This window comes from Poecilia latipinna, unplaced genomic scaffold (genome assembly GCF_001443285.1).
Source record: "Poecilia latipinna isolate Pla-1442-1.1 unplaced genomic scaffold, P_latipinna-1.0 Scaffold371, whole genome shotgun sequence".
NCBI classification, from domain to species: Eukaryota; Metazoa; Chordata; class Actinopteri; order Cyprinodontiformes; family Poeciliidae; genus Poecilia; species Poecilia latipinna.
The window spans coordinates 248673-265445 of record NW_015112987.1 but is presented as its reverse complement, the minus strand read 5'-3'; the positions used below and the strand labels follow the sequence as shown (position 1 = coordinate 265445).

At 44.4% G+C, this 16773-nt stretch overlaps 2 protein-coding genes across 8 annotated transcripts; both read left to right on the top strand.

Moving 5' to 3' along the window:
- The first annotated feature begins 2450 nt into the window (after positions 1 to 2450).
- ift46 (intraflagellar transport 46 homolog (Chlamydomonas)) lies at positions 2451 to 6600 on the top strand. 4 transcript variants are annotated; one of them, XM_015036520.1, is made up of 6 exons: positions 2451 to 2498; positions 2807 to 2948; positions 3338 to 3636; positions 4641 to 4734; positions 4991 to 5122; positions 5211 to 6600. In XM_015036520.1, exons 2-6 carry the CDS (start codon positions 2820 to 2822, stop codon positions 5562 to 5564), a joined length of 1008 nt encoding a protein of 335 aa, XP_014892006.1. In that variant the 5' UTR covers positions 2451 to 2498; positions 2807 to 2819; the 3' UTR covers positions 5565 to 6600. The 4 variants fall into 4 exon arrangements, with proteins under 4 accessions (XP_014892006.1, XP_014892005.1, XP_014892004.1 ...); XM_015036519.1 differs by having other exon boundaries at positions 2455 to 2498; positions 2786 to 2948; XM_015036518.1 differs by having other exon boundaries at positions 2457 to 2601.
- Positions 6601 to 7251: 651 nt separating this feature from the next.
- Positions 7252 to 15563, top strand: LOC106949950 (uncharacterized protein CXorf57). 4 transcript variants are annotated; one of them, XM_015036511.1, is made up of 19 exons: positions 7252 to 7357; positions 8283 to 8394; positions 8518 to 8707; positions 8780 to 8883; positions 9568 to 9700; positions 9778 to 9946; positions 10140 to 10296; positions 10853 to 10961; positions 11042 to 11133; positions 11573 to 11698; positions 11770 to 11871; positions 11943 to 12116; positions 12686 to 12810; positions 12879 to 13024; positions 13096 to 13146; positions 13214 to 13254; positions 13486 to 13749; positions 13832 to 13966; positions 14482 to 15563. In XM_015036511.1, the coding sequence occupies exons 1-19, from the start codon at positions 7265 to 7267 to the stop codon at positions 14604 to 14606; spliced, it is 2448 nt and encodes an 815-aa protein (XP_014891997.1). In that variant the 5' UTR covers positions 7252 to 7264; the 3' UTR covers positions 14607 to 15563. The 4 variants fall into 4 exon arrangements, with proteins under 4 accessions (XP_014891997.1, XP_014891996.1, XP_014891999.1 ...); XM_015036510.1 differs by having other exon boundaries at positions 9568 to 9705; positions 9780 to 9946; XM_015036513.1 differs by lacking the exons at positions 13832 to 13966; positions 14482 to 15563 and having other exon boundaries at positions 9568 to 9705; positions 9780 to 9946; positions 13214 to 13310; positions 13486 to 13577.
- Positions 15564 to 16773: the final 1210 nt, after the last annotated feature.

The following is a 16773-nucleotide window of genomic DNA, read 5'->3' as shown; positions in this document are numbered from 1 at the left end:
CTGAAATCACAGCAAAATAGACTGGAGTCTGGAACAGACACAACAGTTTTTGCTTTAAAAATTATCTGCATACTATAACCTGATCAAACACAGTTTAAAATTTCATTAGTTTTCCTGTAATCAGTGTGAATAATAAGTAATTAATCTGTCAGTCTGTCACAAACAAGCCTTTAGTTTCTACTCTGAATATTGAATTGATCTGGTTGGATTCTCTCTGCAGAAAAACGAACAACCAGAGCTCTGCCCACTACTGAAGTGCTTACCACGGTAGACTGGAGATATGATGATCTGTCCCCTATGGAAGATCGTGACATATGGAATATATATGATATGAGCCCTCCTCGTTATGCTGAAGAAAATCCCATAATCATAGCTCAGCCCACTGTAACAGCTGAGGCCTCTTCAGAAGCTCCGCCCCTTTGTGTGACTCCGCCCTCTTCCTCCTCTCCTCTCCTCATCATCACTCTGCTCTGCCACCTGGTGGTGATGTTCCTGTTCTTCATCTGCTCTTTCCCCTTGGGGTTTCCATCTGGACTCAGAGCCAAAGGTAAAACCCTGAATCATTTACTGACTGATGATCTTCACTGATTAAAACTTTTCTGCTCAAATTGTTTGGTAATAAATTAATTTTCTCTTTAACATTCTATAAATACAGGAAGTGACCTGTCACCGTGTGCGAAGGTGACTCCGCCCCCCCAGGCTGAGCTGGTACCAGATGGTGATGATGATGATGATAACGATGACGTCACCACAGAGCATCACTTCTGAACCAAGCAGTCTCATCCTGCTCCACTTTCTGCGAAAATTGCTTTAAAGCTTTTATAAAAGTATTTAGCTTTCATAAAAAATATTTGTTTCTTTCTTATTTGTTGAAACTGTAATCTTCCACTTCGGAATAAAATGTGGCGTTTAAGCTTCAATTTGTTTTCTTTACATATCCACAGGAAATACCGCTAAAGCAAATCTCAGAGACGAAGCAACTTCATTAGTCAGATTATGTGAAAAATCTAACTGAGCTAAATGAACCTTAGCAACCTGATGTGCAGAAAGAACGGCACAGGTTTTATAAGGAAGCTGAAGATTTTGGTCATAAAGTGCAGCAACAACATAAACACTGAAGTCAGGCAGTTCTCACCTCTGGTACAGTTTGTGTTTTCTAGTTTTGTTGTACAGAAACACTCTGAGATCCTCTGAAGTAGTTAGTGGCGAACTGAATCATCTTTGGGTGAAATTTTGTAAAGAGCACTTCCCAAAGTCTGATTTAAAGGAACATAATTATGTATTTTCTAGACATATAGTATTTTGCAGCACAATCTATTTGCAATGTTATCTTCAATTATCAGAAAAATTATTTATATATCAACTATAACATAATAGAAATCTGACTTCCTAATTAATGCCTTGAAAATAGACCCCTGTCTCTTTAAGAAGCTCCTGCTCTCTCTGGAGCTCCTATTAACCCTTTAACAACGTTTTTACCAGCGATTCACTGAGCTCATATAATGAGTTCAGCAGATGCACAGTCCCACCTGGGGTTTGCCAATTACTGCTTGAAGGAGCTGAGAGGGGGAGGAGCTACATTTTGAAGGCGGAGCTAAGTCCATCCAGGCATTTTGAACAGCTGAATGGTTGCCATGGAAATTAGGTATGCTTTTGATGAGAGAACAACATTACAACACGATGTAGAGATCAAAAAAGTAAAATGTACATAATACTGCCCCTTTGAGAGAATGTGGACAGTCTTTGGACCAGATACCAAGTTAATACACATTATAATACATATAATACAATACATATTAATACACCATCACAGTTATGACTAGAAACACACACATAATGTGTGAAGGGCTCAGATGTGCTGTTGGTCCTCCATCAGAACTTCCTGCAGCTGGTGGTTGGTGTCTAAACTAAAGAAGGTTTAGACCTTCTTTAGTCTAAGCTAAACTAAACTAAACTAAACTAGACCTTCTTTGTTCAACGACTTGTTCATACTTTCATTCAAACATTTTATTTTATTTATTTTAAAGTCTGAATCTGAAGTAAATCTCTCAAACTGTAAAGAAGTTTCTCTTTTGTCTTAAAAACAGCTAAAATCAGGATCTTTGCTTTTTAGTGCAAATATTTAGATTTTTATTTACCTTTAAATTCAGAACCATCAAGATTTCAGAGGTTTGTTTTTCATCCATTTTATTGCAGTAAAACTCTGAGGGCTTTTTTATGCAGAAAATAAGAGACTATATGGGCCTACAGATGCAAAACTTTTATGAGCTGTTAATTATCCCTGGAGCTCATGTAGCTCCATACAACTGAGTTAAAAATATCTGACAAAAGAAAAACTTAAAGCGATTACATCAGAAGTACACAAGAAAAAGATGTATTTTTATTAATGTGCATTGGCCATTCCGGGTTATAAAATCCTGAATCCCCCTCCTGTCCAGTTGGTGGCGGTAATGCGCCACGTCATCTGGCTGCCAACCGCCTCCCGTTGCTAGGATACGGTACATTTCTCAGTTGCTTAGGTAACTGCTGTAACCAGAAGCGTTTGGTGAAAGATAAACAGATTTAAATTGCAGTCAGCCGATTATTTTCAGTCTCTAAACGGTGAATTTGAAATCTTCGCTGTGTTTTTACTTGATTACTGTGTGTTTTTAGTCGTTTAAAAGCCCATTTACGAGCTGCTGGTAACGGTTAGCTTCGTTAGCTCGGGCTAAAGCTTTGCTAGTTCTGTTAGGTCTGGTTTCAGTACATCAGGTAACGGTTTGAAGCTGAAGCTGCTTTAACCCAGGTACCACCCGAACCTCCTCAGGCAGCTGTGTCCCATGGAGCGGACTGACCGCGGAAAGGACCCACAGCTGCTGAGGAACCAGCCCTACGACGAGAGCCTGGACGTGGAGGACGGAGAGGAGGTACCGAGTGTCTACAGCCCGACTCCCCGAGGACAGAGACAGGTACCCGGTCACAGCCTGCTGAGCTGTCCCGCTGTTAAATCTGGAAGCCAGGAGTCTAAAACTCGGAGTTTTAGTCTCAGAAAAGATTATTTTTATTATTTACTCTCTAGAAAATTGTGCAAAAATAAAAATATTCAGCTTTCACAATATAGTTTTAGATTTATTTTGAAAAACAAACAAGCAAACAGATAAAGTTATAAAAGTTGTTTCCTCAGTTTTTGACTATTTTAAATAATCAACAGGTTTATGCAGTTATTCTAAAAGTCAATAAAGGAAAATTTCAAACCTCTTAGATCGGGGGTTTCTACTTCCTGATGACTTTACAGCTGATCCTCAGGGGTCAGAGGTCAGACTGCTCCTCTCTGACCTCCATGTTTTCCTCCTGTCAGACCGAGTGGAGCAGCAAGAAGGTTCTGGGCATCATGTCCACCAGCAGCAGCAGGAGCCAGCTGGATGAGGAGCACAGACCTGTGAGGGCCATAGAGCCGGTGGGGCTGAAGCCAGGGCCCGGTCTGACCCAGGAGGAAGAGGAGGAGGAAGAAGAGGAGGACTCTGATGAGGATGAATCTGATGAAGATGATGATGACGATGAGCCCACTGAGACTCTGGATGGAGTGTACGACCCTGCAGACTACTCCAACCTGCCGGTTACCACAGAGATCAGAGAGCTGTTCCAGTACATCACCCGGTGAGGAGAGACACACACAGCTCAGCCCATCAGAACCATGTAGAACCAACAGAACCTCTGGTTCCAACAAGGACCTGAACTCCACTGCAGACGGTTCTGAACATCCGTCCCACTCACTTAAAGCTGGATGGGTTGGTTCTGATAATATGGACTTAGTCCAATCAGTATGAAAACAGTGCTGTATAATCTAAAATAGTCAACATGCTAATTACATCCTACATACTACTGACTGTATATTAGCTAAATTTAGCATTGTTGTTCAAACATTTAGTTTACAAACATTAGTATACAATAAAAAAGTGGTTAAAATGCTAAGGTTAGCTAAAATGCTGTATCATGTGGGGTATTGCTAGCATATTGCTAATGATACCCCACAAAAACTGGTGTGTAGCAGCTGCCACTATCTATAATAACACTTTGAAGAATTTTAATTAATATGAGTTACAACAACATTAAGTTTCCCTTTGGGATAATTAAGTATTTTTGAATTTGAATGAACTAAAAATTAATTTAAATGTGAAGGTTAGCTAAACAGCTTTCATTAGCATGTGTTAGTCACTAGCATGTTGAGTAATAGTGACATACTCTGTTCTGTTTACTAAGTTTAATTATTTCAATTTTAGCTGTAAGGCTAACGTTAGCTAATGCTAGCATGTTGACACCAGAATGTTGACTGACATTGACTCACTCCATTCTGTATGTAAGGGAACGTGGCTTTTCTGACCCAGTAGAACCTGCAGTTGAAGCTCCAGGTTCTGGTTTCTGCTCTCTACACTTGAAAGAGTCCAGTTTGGTTGGTTCTGATCCAGATGTGATGTGGTTTTATTCTATATTCTGCATCAGAACCATCTGGTTCTCCTGCAGCTTCACATTTTTAATGATGTAGAGATGAGAAGGTTCTTGCAGGGAGTCCAGAATCAGTCCAGAACCAGAGTCCTGCAGGTTCTACATGCTCCACTGGGTCAGAACATCTGGATCTGACAAATGGGTCCATTTCCTCTCAGGTACTCTCCTCAGAACCAGGAACTGGACCTCTGCCTCAAGCCCTTCATCCCGGACTTCATCCCCGCTGTAGGAGACATCGACGCCTTCCTGAAGGTACCAAACCCTGGGAGCCGGGTCAGAACCAGGCCTTCAATTGATAGAACATGTTTTAGAACCGTGGTCCAGTGTGTTCTGAACCGGTTCTGGACAGAACCCCAGCTGTTCCCTATAAACTCTCAGAACCTCAGTTGGTTCTGTTTGTTCTAAGGCTGCTGGAAAACAGACCCTGGATCAGAACTGGGTCCAAATCAAAGCTTCAGCACCGTCTCTGCCAGGTTGCCCTGATGTGAAATGTGCGTGGTGTGTTCAGGTTCCGAGACCGGATGGGAAACCAGACAATTTGGGCCTGCTGGTTCTGGATGAGCCCAGTGTGAAGCAGTCGGACCCGACGGTTCTGTCTCTGTTTCTGTCGGAGGAAACCAAACAGCACGGAACCACAGAGGTACACACAGCTGGACACACACACACACCTGCAGCCTCCGGGGTCCGGTCCGGTACCATCAGAACCCTGCTCTGTCTCCCCGCTGCAGCTGAAGAAGGTTCCGAGCGTGGCGGGCCCGCGGACCAACCCCCGGGCCGTGGACAGCTGGGTGGACAGCATCAGCGCGCTGCACCGGTCCAAGCCGCCGGCCAGCGTGCGGTACAGCAGAACCATGCCGGACCTGGACAGCCTGATGCAGGAGTGGCCCCCGGAGGTGGAGGAGCTGCTGGGGGCCCTGCAGCTGCCGCCGGCCCGCCTGGCCTGCAGCCTGCCGCAGTACGTCGACCTGGTCTGCAGCCTGCTGGACATCCCCGTCCACGGAACCAGGGTCCAGAGCCTGCACCTGCTCTTCTGCCTCTACCTGGAGTTCAGAGACTCCCAGCACTTCACCAGCCGGGTCTAGGCAGAGGTCAGAGGTCAGGGGCCATAGCTTCGGTTTAGTGCTGCAGCGGTTCTGATGACTGAGTGGTTCTGGCTTCAGATTATTTCTCTGGTTCTGCTGTCAAATAAAGAGTGAAAGCAGGAGAATCATACAGAACCAAAGGGTTCTGGTCGGGTTCAGAGATGAGGAACCTTCTCATCTCTACATTTATAATTCATTTTACATCCAGCAGCTGGTTCCGGTTCCCAGAGAGAAACAGTTTATAAAGTGAAACATGAACCATGACCTGCTGCAGCTGGCGTCTGAGTCTCAGACGTCCCAGTGGCAGTGAACGCACCATCTGTTCTGCAGGAATGTCCCAACATGTCAGCCTGAATCCAGACCATTCAGTGATCAGCGTCACCATGGCAACCAAAAGGTTTCAATTCAGGAAGTTTGACCTCATTTCCTGAAGCATTGGAGGAGTGGAACCAGAACCCGGTCAGAACCACCAGCAGGGATGAAGGAGCAGAACCAGAGAAATCATCGTGACTCCTGTTGATAATTACTTTTTTAAACCTGAACTCCATCGAAGGTCGGGTTCTGCAGAGTTCTGCTGAGGACTTCCTGATCTGATGGAGGGTCTGAAGCAGCACAGGCCTGAACCTGACAGGACTTCCAGGTCACACTTTTTATTTTCCAAATAAAATTACAAAAAATAATTACAATTGTATTTTTATCTGCTCAGCAACTAACAAAGACTTTCAATATTTTAATGAAAATGCAGCTAAATTTAGTAAATCATTGTAAATCATCCTTATTGAAAGGAAGGGAAACTATTTTCTTAGCTTAGTTTTGGGCAGGATGGTTTGTGTTTGTTTACGTTTTTAGTAAATCGTCATAAATAAGAAACGGGATACTGGTCACTTTATGAGGAACAGCTGAGTTTAGTTTATGATTAAAAGTAAGACAATACCGGCAAAAAGAAAGCGGCTAATAAAAGACCAAAACTCTGAGATGGAAAAAACATTTTTTTAAGACGACACACAGCACAGAACCAGAACGACAGGAAACAGGCGAGAGAAGAAGAACAGCAGAACAATCAGGTGAGGACTGACAGAAACCGGCTCAGATCCTGGGGAGGTGAGAACCAGAAATCACATGCCAGCTTTGTGCTGAACGTATTTAAAATAATATTTCACTAAAGCCTCAACATTATGCATGAATGCAGTAATCACAAAAATATTTCCATCAGTCTGAAACTTTATAACCTGAAGAGAAAATTATCTGTCTGGGAAAAATGATGACATATTTTTATTCTCAGAATGACAATAATACCACTAATAATTAAATTACAGTCAATATTAATCACACTAACGTAACACATTAACAGAAGTTAAACATGAAATATAATTATTTAAGACAGACAACTGAGTGATTTTGTTGAATAAAGATTTGATTTTATCCAATGATGTTTGTCTATTTTTTCTTCCAATTTTTCTCCTGGTTCTCTTCATTGAAACGCGGTAGGAGTTTAAGTTAATACGTGATTTTAGCACAGGAAGCAAAGTAATAAAAAAGGAATGTTTTTATGTATAATTATAATATATATTTTATAACATTTTATTTAGATTCCTTAATTTCTCCGTAAAGGAATACATTTTCACTCGGGAATAATTTCTCTAACGGTTCACCCATCTGTGGCTCCACAGCTGTCAAGCAGTTAGCCTCAATTTCCCACAATGCACCTCTCTGGAACTGACAGGGCCAACATGGCGGCAGACAGTTGCATCTTCCACAGGACCCTGACTAGGTCCAGACCCGCTCCGAACCAGGTCAGAACCCAGAGTTTTGTTGTTACCGTTACAGTCATGATGAGCTGAACGGGAACAAGAGCGGCTGTTAGCGGCCTCCGTCCCGTCTCTGTGATCGAATCCTCCTCCACCAGACTCCACTCAGAACCCAGCTGCTTTAAGGCGGTTCCGCTTATCAACAACAGCAGTTATTCTGTGGAGTTCTGTTTGGTTCGGGTTCTCATGAAACGAATCCAGACCATCAGTTCGGCTGTTTATTAGCAGCTGACTAGCTTCAGTTGGTTCGGTTCTGGTGGTTTTAACCCGGTTTATCAGGCGCAGCGCAGGCAGGTGATGTAGAAGAAGTACTTTGTGAATCTGACAGGTCAGGTTCTGATCAGAACTAGGACTGTTAAGATAAAGAACCTTGAGATTGATCAGTTTATCCCGAATTAACTGTGTGGTCCTTATAATGTAGCTATTTTATCAAAAGGATAGTAACATTATTAATTAATGGGAAATAAGGATAGTTGGCTTCAATTTCAACATTTCCTAAGCAGATTTGGAATGGGAAATATCCGTGAGTGCTGTCTTTTCTGCTTAGTCTATTATTTGTTTCTGTCAAAAAATACTTAAATCTAATTTAACATGTTAATTATGTTCTGAAAGCTTTATATTGTTTCCACTGATTGGTTCCCTGATTGGACCAGATGAGAGTTTCTTACCTGTGATCAAAATGGGATAAAAATGAACCAACCACCTGCTGGTGCATCTTATTTATTCAAGTCATAAAATCATTTTTCTTGCATCCAGACTGGAAAATACATTTTAATATGTTTGTGTGGGAAAGAAACTGATGCCTGACTGCGATCAGTCACCCCGTTGTAGATGGTTCTGTTTGGTACCAAACTAAGGATCAGTCTCCTCCATATTTCTTTGTTTTTTTCCCCTTTTGCTTGCCTTGCAGGCGTCTTCGTCTTCACCAGTTGTCTGCAGGGAGTCCCTGCACGTTGTGGACATTCGTCGTTACAGCAGAGACCCGGCGTCTGCCATCTACTTCCCCCAGGCCGTCCTGAGTGGTGAGACAGAAACAGGACAGACATGGTGTCCTCTGTCCTCTGTGTCCGCCGTCTGTCTGCTGATCGCAGTGTCCTCTATCTGTCCTCTATCCTCTTTGACCTCCCTCTGTCCTCTGTCTCCAGGTGAGGACCTGTATGACGTCACGCTGACAGACGGTGACTGCCGCCTCCAGGTGACTCTGGACCCCGGTCTGAACCGGCTGGTGGAGAGGCGGGTCCTGAAGCCGGGGTCGGCGCTCCGTAATGCCGCCTTCAGCCCGGCCCTGAGCGCACAGCTCCCAGAATGCCCTGGGGCCTCCGCAGACAGAGACAGGTGAGTCCAGCCAGGTGAGACGCTGTGCAGTGATGTCATGAGAGGAACTGACTGAGGCTCCGCCCCCTGCAGCTACAGGCTTGTGAGCGTTCAGGTTGACGATGAGGAGGAAGGAGTCAGGAGGTCCGAGGCGGACTGGGACTCTCTGCCCTGGTTCGGACCATCAGAACCAGCAGGTGAGAACCAGTAGAACCAGTATCCAAACATTTTGTCATGTGGGCCAAAAAATGTCAGGAGCAGGTGAGCATTAATCAAACTTTTTAAAATAAGTGGTGTCCTGAAGAAACTTATTTCAAATTGGAATGATTTCCAAGAACAGTTTTTATGTTTATGACGCGATGAATGCTTCGCCATGCAGAAAATGTTGATGCTATTTATTGTAAGTCCAAACATTTAAAATTATTTTGGATATTTGTTTTATTAAACTAAAGGTGTCTAGTTTTCAAATTCCTATGGGGTTTATTGCCTTTTATTCTCAGTTATAAAAGCAGGATTTGGGTCACTTTCTTTCAAAATGCTTTCAAGTTTAATGAATTAAATAAAAGCTGAGTTGGGTGCAGAAATGTCAGCTTTTCAGTAAAACTCTGGATAAATGTTCTTCTATTAATTAGAAAAGTTTGGTAATAAAAGTACAACTACTTTGTGTTGTACTTAATATTTTCCATTGCAAGAAAATTATGTCAGCAATAATTTAACTCTGATTAAAAATAAAAGGTGTGTCGTCATTATTAACCTGCATTTAAGAGGCCACAAAATGTCAGTCTGTGGGCCACAAATGGTCCCCAGGCCACACTTTGGACACCCCTGCAGGATAATCATCAGAGTTTCTCCTGCCCTCTGATTGGTTTATGGTCGGTCAGGTGAGCTGCTTCCTCTCAGAGCCAGCAGGACCGTCTTCCTCCCTTTGTGGAATAACGTGGACTACAGCGGCGAGGCGTGGATGGAGGCTCCGCCCACTGAGGGTCTGGAGGAGGAAGACGAGGAGGAGGAGGAGGAAGGTAGGTTCCAATCACAGCGCAGGTTCTTCAGGGGAGTTACTAATTAACCAGTCACATGACCTGTGTGTTGCCAGGACGACAGCCGTCTGTTACCGTGTCCGAGCTGCGGGAACGCTTCCTGTCCGGTCGCCGCGGTGTCGCCAGGGGCGCCATCCAGCATCAGCTGATTGTACGCATCATCAACAAGTCCCACCTGATGTACTACGGCAGGACAGACAGGAACTGTGAATGCCCATATAAGGTCAGTGGGAAACATATAATGTGAAGCACGGTGGAGGACATGTGATGCTGTGGACCACTGGGAGTGAATCTGTCCTCACTTCCTGCTCAGACAGGAACCTTTAGATGAAATGCTGAGCAGCTCCTGCTCCCCTCAGCCCACAGCATCACCCCTCCACTGCCGTGCCCTACAGCTGTCTCCATGTGTTCTCCAGGCTGTGCTGCAGGCCTGCGACCGGACAGGAAGTGTGTGTGTAGTGCTGTGGAACAGTGTGTGTGTCAGCTGGTACCGCCGCCTGGAGCTCGGTGACATCATCAGCCTGCGACGTTTCCGGGTCAAACAGCACTACCAGGCGGAGGTCGACGACATCGGTACGAGGAACTCTGGACTTCCTGTGGAGCGCACTGCAAAAACTAAAACCAAGTATTTTAGTTTAGCTTCCAGTGCAAATATCTTGGTGAATTTGAAATAAGATTAAAACTAACCGACAAGAAGCTTTTCAGAACAAAAACAAGACATTTTCCCCATGTTGAGAAATAATCTGCCAGTGGAAACTAGAACTTTTTCATTAATACTGAGGAATTCTGGAGTTAAAGCGAGCTCTGATGTCTCCCTGAAAAGTTACTTGAGAGTTAGATTTAGTCTTATCTGCACTGCAGACTAGACAAAAATACTTGGTAAGATTTTGTGTTTTTGCAGTGGACATGTTTTATTGGCCCTGATGAACATGATGGTCCAGTAAAGCCCAGTATGTTCACCAGCTCTGGAAACGAGATGCACTGATTCACTTTGTCCTCTACCGAGTTTTGCTATCGGCCGAAACCGATCCGATCCAGAGAAACAGCTGAATATGGGATCGGTTTGTCTCTCGGTGGTGGAGGAGTGATGATGTGGGCGGGGTCATGACCCGGCCCGTCTCTGTTGCAGAGATCAGTGTGAACAGCAGGAACCCGGCAGCTCAGCTCTGTGTCGTCTCTGAGTCGTCCGTCTCACCTGAGAGCGTCCCACCTGCACCGTCATACAGCTTCTACAACAGGTCTGTGTCCCCGTCTGTCCCCGTCTGTCTCCGTCCAAACCTCCCGCTGACCCGCCTGTCCTTTCACCCAATACAACCAGCAAGGAGTTCCAGGAGCGTCGTCACGGCAACCTGTGTGATGTCATCGGCCTGCTGACCTTTGCAGGTCGGTCGGAGCGAGTCCGGAGTAAAGGTGAGACAGAAACGCTGACGGAGGTCAGATATGTGACCCGCCTTGACAGATTCTTAAATTAGCTATTCTAAGTTTTCTAATGATGTCAAACATGTGGAAATAATAAAAAATGAACATGATATGGCCTTTGGAATATTGGCACTCTGTAAACCAGATAGCTGAGAAAACAGGCCTCAAAGTTTCAGAAGAATTTCTCTGTAAACAAACTGAATTCAAAGACGAAGGTTACCATTTTAAAACCTCTGAGGACTCATTCACACCCGCCTTGTTTAATCTGCTTTAACTGAACTCTAGTTTGTTTGTCTCAAAAGTCCGGTTCTTTTGGTGTGAATGTGTAATCAAACTCTTCTCAGAATTTCTTTGCTTCTGTTCTGCTCCTGTTTCACTGATGCGCCTCACATGTTTCTGTTTAATCGCATCGCTTCCTGTTCACCGTCAGATGGTCGAGGGGCGGGGCTTCTGGAGTACCGCTGGCTCCGATTGGAAGACGGCAGCAGCGAGCAGCCAATCATGGTGAAGCTGTTCTCCACGTCGCAGCCTGAGACGCAGCTGAAGCTCCTCCCACGTAGGTGAGCCTGGCAGGTCACTGCAGCAGCAGCTGCAGCAGCAGCCCAGATGTTCCTGCTCTGTCTGCAGTGTCCGTGGTGGTCTGCACCCGCCTCCGGCCCGTCACGGCCCAACAGAACCCCACCTGGTTCTACCTCACCAACACCACCTACTCACAGGTGTACTGCACAGGTAGGCCTCACCCTGCCGTTTCCTCTCCTGCTCCAGCCTGACCTCTGACCTTTGCTCTGATTGGCCGGCAGGGCAGGGTCACCACCCCCGGATGAGCTACCGGCGGCTGCAGCCGGTCCGGACCTTCCTACGGTGGCTGAGGAACCAGGAGGACCAGCAGGTGCTGAGCAGGGCTCTGATTGGAGGGTTCTTCATCTACCCGCCTCCTCCCGTCTCCTTGGAAACGCTCATGAGGGAGAGGAGAGGTGAGCCACAGTGCAAACGGTCCACACAGATCTAGTTACATTTACTTAACTAACTTTTTACTTTTAGGAGTATTTTTACTACTCTGCACTTTTTACTTGGCGTCAGGATGGTAAAACGTTGGAGTTTCAACGACATTTTTTCTTCTTTTCAAACTTTCATTCCTGCCTTTCTGGGGGAAAATTTACTTTGTTTGGTTAATAATAATAATAATAATAATAATAATAATAATAATTATAATAATGTTAATGATAATAATGATAATAATCATCGTTTTGAATTAATGACTTATAACATTAATGTCCTGTTTGATGTTATGATTTAGAAAAATGTTTATTTTGCCTGATTTAGATATTTATATTAATTATTTTCATTTTGATCTTTAAAATACTAAAATTCCCAAATAATTTTACATTTTGGTTTGTCTGATGTAATTTTTAAATATTATAGCATTGATGTTTTGATCACTTAAGTCGCCTTTTTTAGTCTTATTTGAGTTAAAATGAGTTTAAAGGGTTTTTTTGTTTTGTTTACCCCGTCACTCGGTTCTGGTTCTGGTTCTGTTTCCCAGGTGAGCTCGGGTTCCTGCAGGGGGCGGAGCTTCAGAGGGAGCTGGAGCAGCTCTGTTACCGGGAGCGACGCACCTTCTGCCTCCAGGCGACCGTTTCCATGGTTACCTACAGCTGCACAGGAGAGGTGAGGCTGAGGCCAGACGGTTCTGGCCCGATTGGACCCGGAGCTGACCCGGTTCTGTTGTCCCCCAGGAGGACCGCTGTTTGTTCTGGACGGACAGGCCGTCGTCCTCGCCGTCTCCGCCGTCCTTCAGGACGCCGTTGTCCTCCCGTTTTTGCCCGATGTCTCCGTCCTCGTCCCTCAGCGCGTCCTCGCCGCGTCCAGCAGGCGCGTCACGGTGAGACGGCGGGCTAGACTCGGGGGGACGTCTCCGCATGAGGACTCATGTCTCTGGGTTTGTCCCTGCAGGAGGTCCGGGAGGCGGAGGAAGCTGCTGATGCCGGAGACGCCCAGCAAGAGGTCAGAGGTCACAGTGGAAGCCTGTCTGTCTCAGTGTGTCTCTGATGGACGTGTTCTGTCTCCACAGGCGTCCTCTGCTCGCTGTCCAGCCAGAACCCGACAGGACAGGTGAGATGCTCTGGTGCTGGTTCTGTTCGCTCCGTAGGGTCAGCAGGTCCAAACGGGTCAGAACCACAGTCACTGGAAACATGGTGGAACAAAAGGTCTTCAGGAAATAATGAGGAAATACGTGAGATTAAACCGGGTCAGAACCGGTTAACTGGGTCCAGGGTTCGGTGGGGATGAAATGGATTTTGGTCCAGAACCGGATCAGAACCGCCTGGACCCGTCTCTCTGCAGTGATCCTGTTTGAAGCCTCCATGGAGTTCCTGGACCCCGCTGGTGAAGATGAGGATGATGAAGACGATGATGATGATGACTCTTCATCCTACACCACCGCCGCCCTCCCCCCGACCTTCTCACCCGTCGCCACGGAAACCTTACCACTGCGCTTCGACCACAGTCACAGGGAGGAGCAGGCTGCTGCCGTGGCGATGGGGGGCGGGGCCAGCGCCCAGCGCTTTGGCTCCGCCCCCAGAGACTACTACACAGTGAGGCTGAGAGGTACCGACCCGCAGACACGCCCGAGCGGACCCGGGCCAGACCGGGCTGGACCGGTTCTGACTGTCTCTGGTTCTCCCTCCAGCTCTGTCGGACGGCCACACGATCGACGCCGTCTTCCTGCCTCACCTGTCCTCCTCCTCGCATCGCCACGGCAACACCTGGACCTCCATCCTGTCCCAGGGAGCCTTCTCCTCACACACACCTCCACCGTCTCCAGGTGAGTCCAAACGACCCGTTCACACAGGAGGAACAGAACCAGAACACTCAGATAACAGTAGAACTACTGCAACATGGTTTTACTCAGAGAGAGTAAAAGGTCGACTGAAGTAACTGATCAGATTATCAATCATTTATTTAGAAATGATGTCATCATCAAAATATAAAGTTATGTGAAACATTTGATATTTTAAAGGTCAAAATTACACAAAAAAATGACAAAATCAGGCAAAATATTTTTTTTCTAAATCAGTTTTTCTTTCAATAGAAAACTTAAGAAACTTTAACAGAAACTGCAGCTGCGTGTCTGTGGGGAGCTTCTGGTTAAAACATGTTTGTTTTTCATTCAGTGGGTAAAATATCCAGAAATTTTCCTAAAGTAAGAAAAGAAATGCTTCAGAATAAAATTACTAAAGTACAGCGAAGTAAAAATAATCAGAAAAGTAAATAAAAGAGAAAAAGTTTTGACCCACCTGGCCTCTGCGGGACGATCACGCTAACCTCTCTCTCCCTCAGCTGACCTGATCGCCATGGCGCCCCAGCTGGCCAATCAGAGGCTGGTCTGCGTCCTGGAGGCGTGTCACCTGGGCGGAGCCAGAACCGAACTGGTTCTGAGTCGAGGTTTCCACCTGAAGGACTGAGACCTGAAGGTTCCTCACTGCGACCCAGAAGAACCAGCAAGAACTTTTCAGTAAACATTGTAATCAAACACTGACTCTTCAGCCTGAAACGTCTAGTGGTTGTCATGGAGACCTGAGCTGAGGAGGTTTGTTTATCCTTCTCTCTGATCTGGACCAACCCAGGAAACAAGTGGATCTCTGTGTCACATCATATCCGTTCCCCAGGGAAACAGAACGTAACAATAAGAAGTTCCAGAAAGTTTTATTTATTTATTCAGTTCAGTTTATTTATGTAGCAACTTTTTATAACATGCCATCTTAGCGGACTTTTTAACAAAAGTAATTTTAATTCATTTTAATCCTAGTTACCAATCAAAGGGTTTTAATTTTATTAGGACTGAATCAGTTCATCAGTGTGAATGTGTGTGTGAATGTGAGCCACTGTTTGTATTGTAAAGCATCTTTGAGTGTTTTTTTAATAAAGTGCCCTGTAGGTTTTATATAATTTTCATTACTTTCTATGTTAAAGGAAAGTAAAGCGTTAACAGGTGAGGGAGAACATTTATTTTTTGGCAGCATTACCTCTGATTCTCCCCTGTAGGAAGGAATCGCAGCCAAACTGACCTTCTGTTGCTCTATGGGGACAAAAATCAGAGAAAACATTAAGATAACATTTGAATTAACAGAAAACTGGAGAGTAGTAGGAGAAACTAGCAGAGTGAGGAAAATGGGTCAGTTTTTCCTCCAGCATATTTAGAAATATAACTCAAGCTAATCTATTTCAGAACGAGGCGTGAGAATCAGAGCCCTGGTGGGGAGGCGGACCGGCCATCAGGACCACCAGGGGGCGTCACTGTCCCAACATGTCTTCATTTACATTATAGTCTGGCCAGCCCACAGTGTGACTGGACTGGCCCAGTCACACTGTTAGACAGCAGACTCTTTATTTCTGGTCCTGTCTGTGTGATGCATTATGAAGAAAAGGAAAAATTTCACCACTGAAACGTCCCTGATATGGAGCTTTTCCAGTCATGTTTAACTGATTTGACTGATGAAAATGTCCAGGTTTTCATCACTATTCAGGAGACTGTAAAGCATAGTTACATTGATTGGTCTGATTTATGGAACATGTCAAACTTTATTTCACGTCACGTCCTCCCCGTCTGCAGGAAGTGACTGTTTTTATCCGTTCAGACACTGAACTGACGGCTGATGTTTACAAAGCACCAGTGAAGCTTTACAGATTAACCACTGAACAAATTTAACAAAACATGGATGTTGTAACTCACCATGACCATAGCTGACGTATTTCTGTGATGAAGGGGTCAAAGGTCAGGGGGTCACATGCACAAAGACTACAAGAAGTCATGAGTGAGTTCATGTAATAAACTGTAAGAGGAGGACGAAGACAAAAACTACTTCCTGGAATACATTTTTTCTCTTTTAGAGACTGCTGCTTTTTATTTTTATTTCAATAAATATAATATCAGATTTCTGTGTATTTTTTGTCCAGGTTCATTTAAAAGTGAGTTACTTTTGTTACATGTTAATATTTTAAGCTAAAGAACAGTAATTATTAGAGATGAAATTATATGAAAATTTGAGCTGGTATCAAATCTGACATTAATATTACTGTAATTACAGCATTTACTGATATCAAATATATGTATATATATATATACTTCCCTTCACTTTCAGCACCGTGTAAAAACGACCAAACCGCCAACATTACTTCTCTAAGCTCCAAGTCTCCTGTGATCCTGCAAGAATCACGATTCAATTTTTGCATGAATGAAATTAAATCAGGAAGGAACTGAGAGAAAAATATAACAGGTATTTGTATTTCAGCATAAATCATTTAAAGTGAGAAGAAACTGAAGATCTAAGTTGTGAATTTCAAAGTGACACCTTAAAAAGTCAGTTCATGCTAACATATGCTAATAACAGTTGAGCACAACTGTTAGATTTCTGCTGCTACGAGATAAACTTTTAGTTTTACTTTTTAGCTGAGGCTTCAAGGAGATGCAGTAACTTTTTAGAGAGGATTAGAGAAACTTTAAAACAGTCAAACTAAAAGCTCCAGAAGTTTGAGTTGGTTTGACAATCAGGAAACTGAGGCTAAAAGACTTTAAGCTGTTAGCAACAGGATGTGATCAAGAAAAGTTAGAGATGTTTTATCAATGTTCAA

Coding starts and splice junctions, on each gene's coding strand:
- ift46 (XM_015036520.1), top strand. CDS start 2,820: ATGGAGCGGACTGACCGCGGAAAGGACCCACAGCTGCTGAGGAACCAG. Junction 3,637..4,640: donor CTGTTCCAGTACATCACCCG/GTGAGGAGAGAC, acceptor ATTTCCTCTCAG/GTACTCTCCTCAGAACCAGG. Junction 4,735..4,990: donor ACATCGACGCCTTCCTGAAG/GTACCAAACCCT, acceptor TGGTGTGTTCAG/GTTCCGAGACCGGATGGGAA.
- LOC106949950 (XM_015036510.1), top strand. CDS start 7,265: ATGCACCTCTCTGGAACTGACAGGGCCAACATGGCGGCAGACAGTTGC. Junction 13,147..13,213: donor CCGGAGACGCCCAGCAAGAG/GTCAGAGGTCAC, acceptor CTGTCTCCACAG/GCGTCCTCTGCTCGCTGTCC. Junction 13,750..13,831: donor CTACACAGTGAGGCTGAGAG/GTACCGACCCGC, acceptor TTCTCCCTCCAG/CTCTGTCGGACGGCCACACG.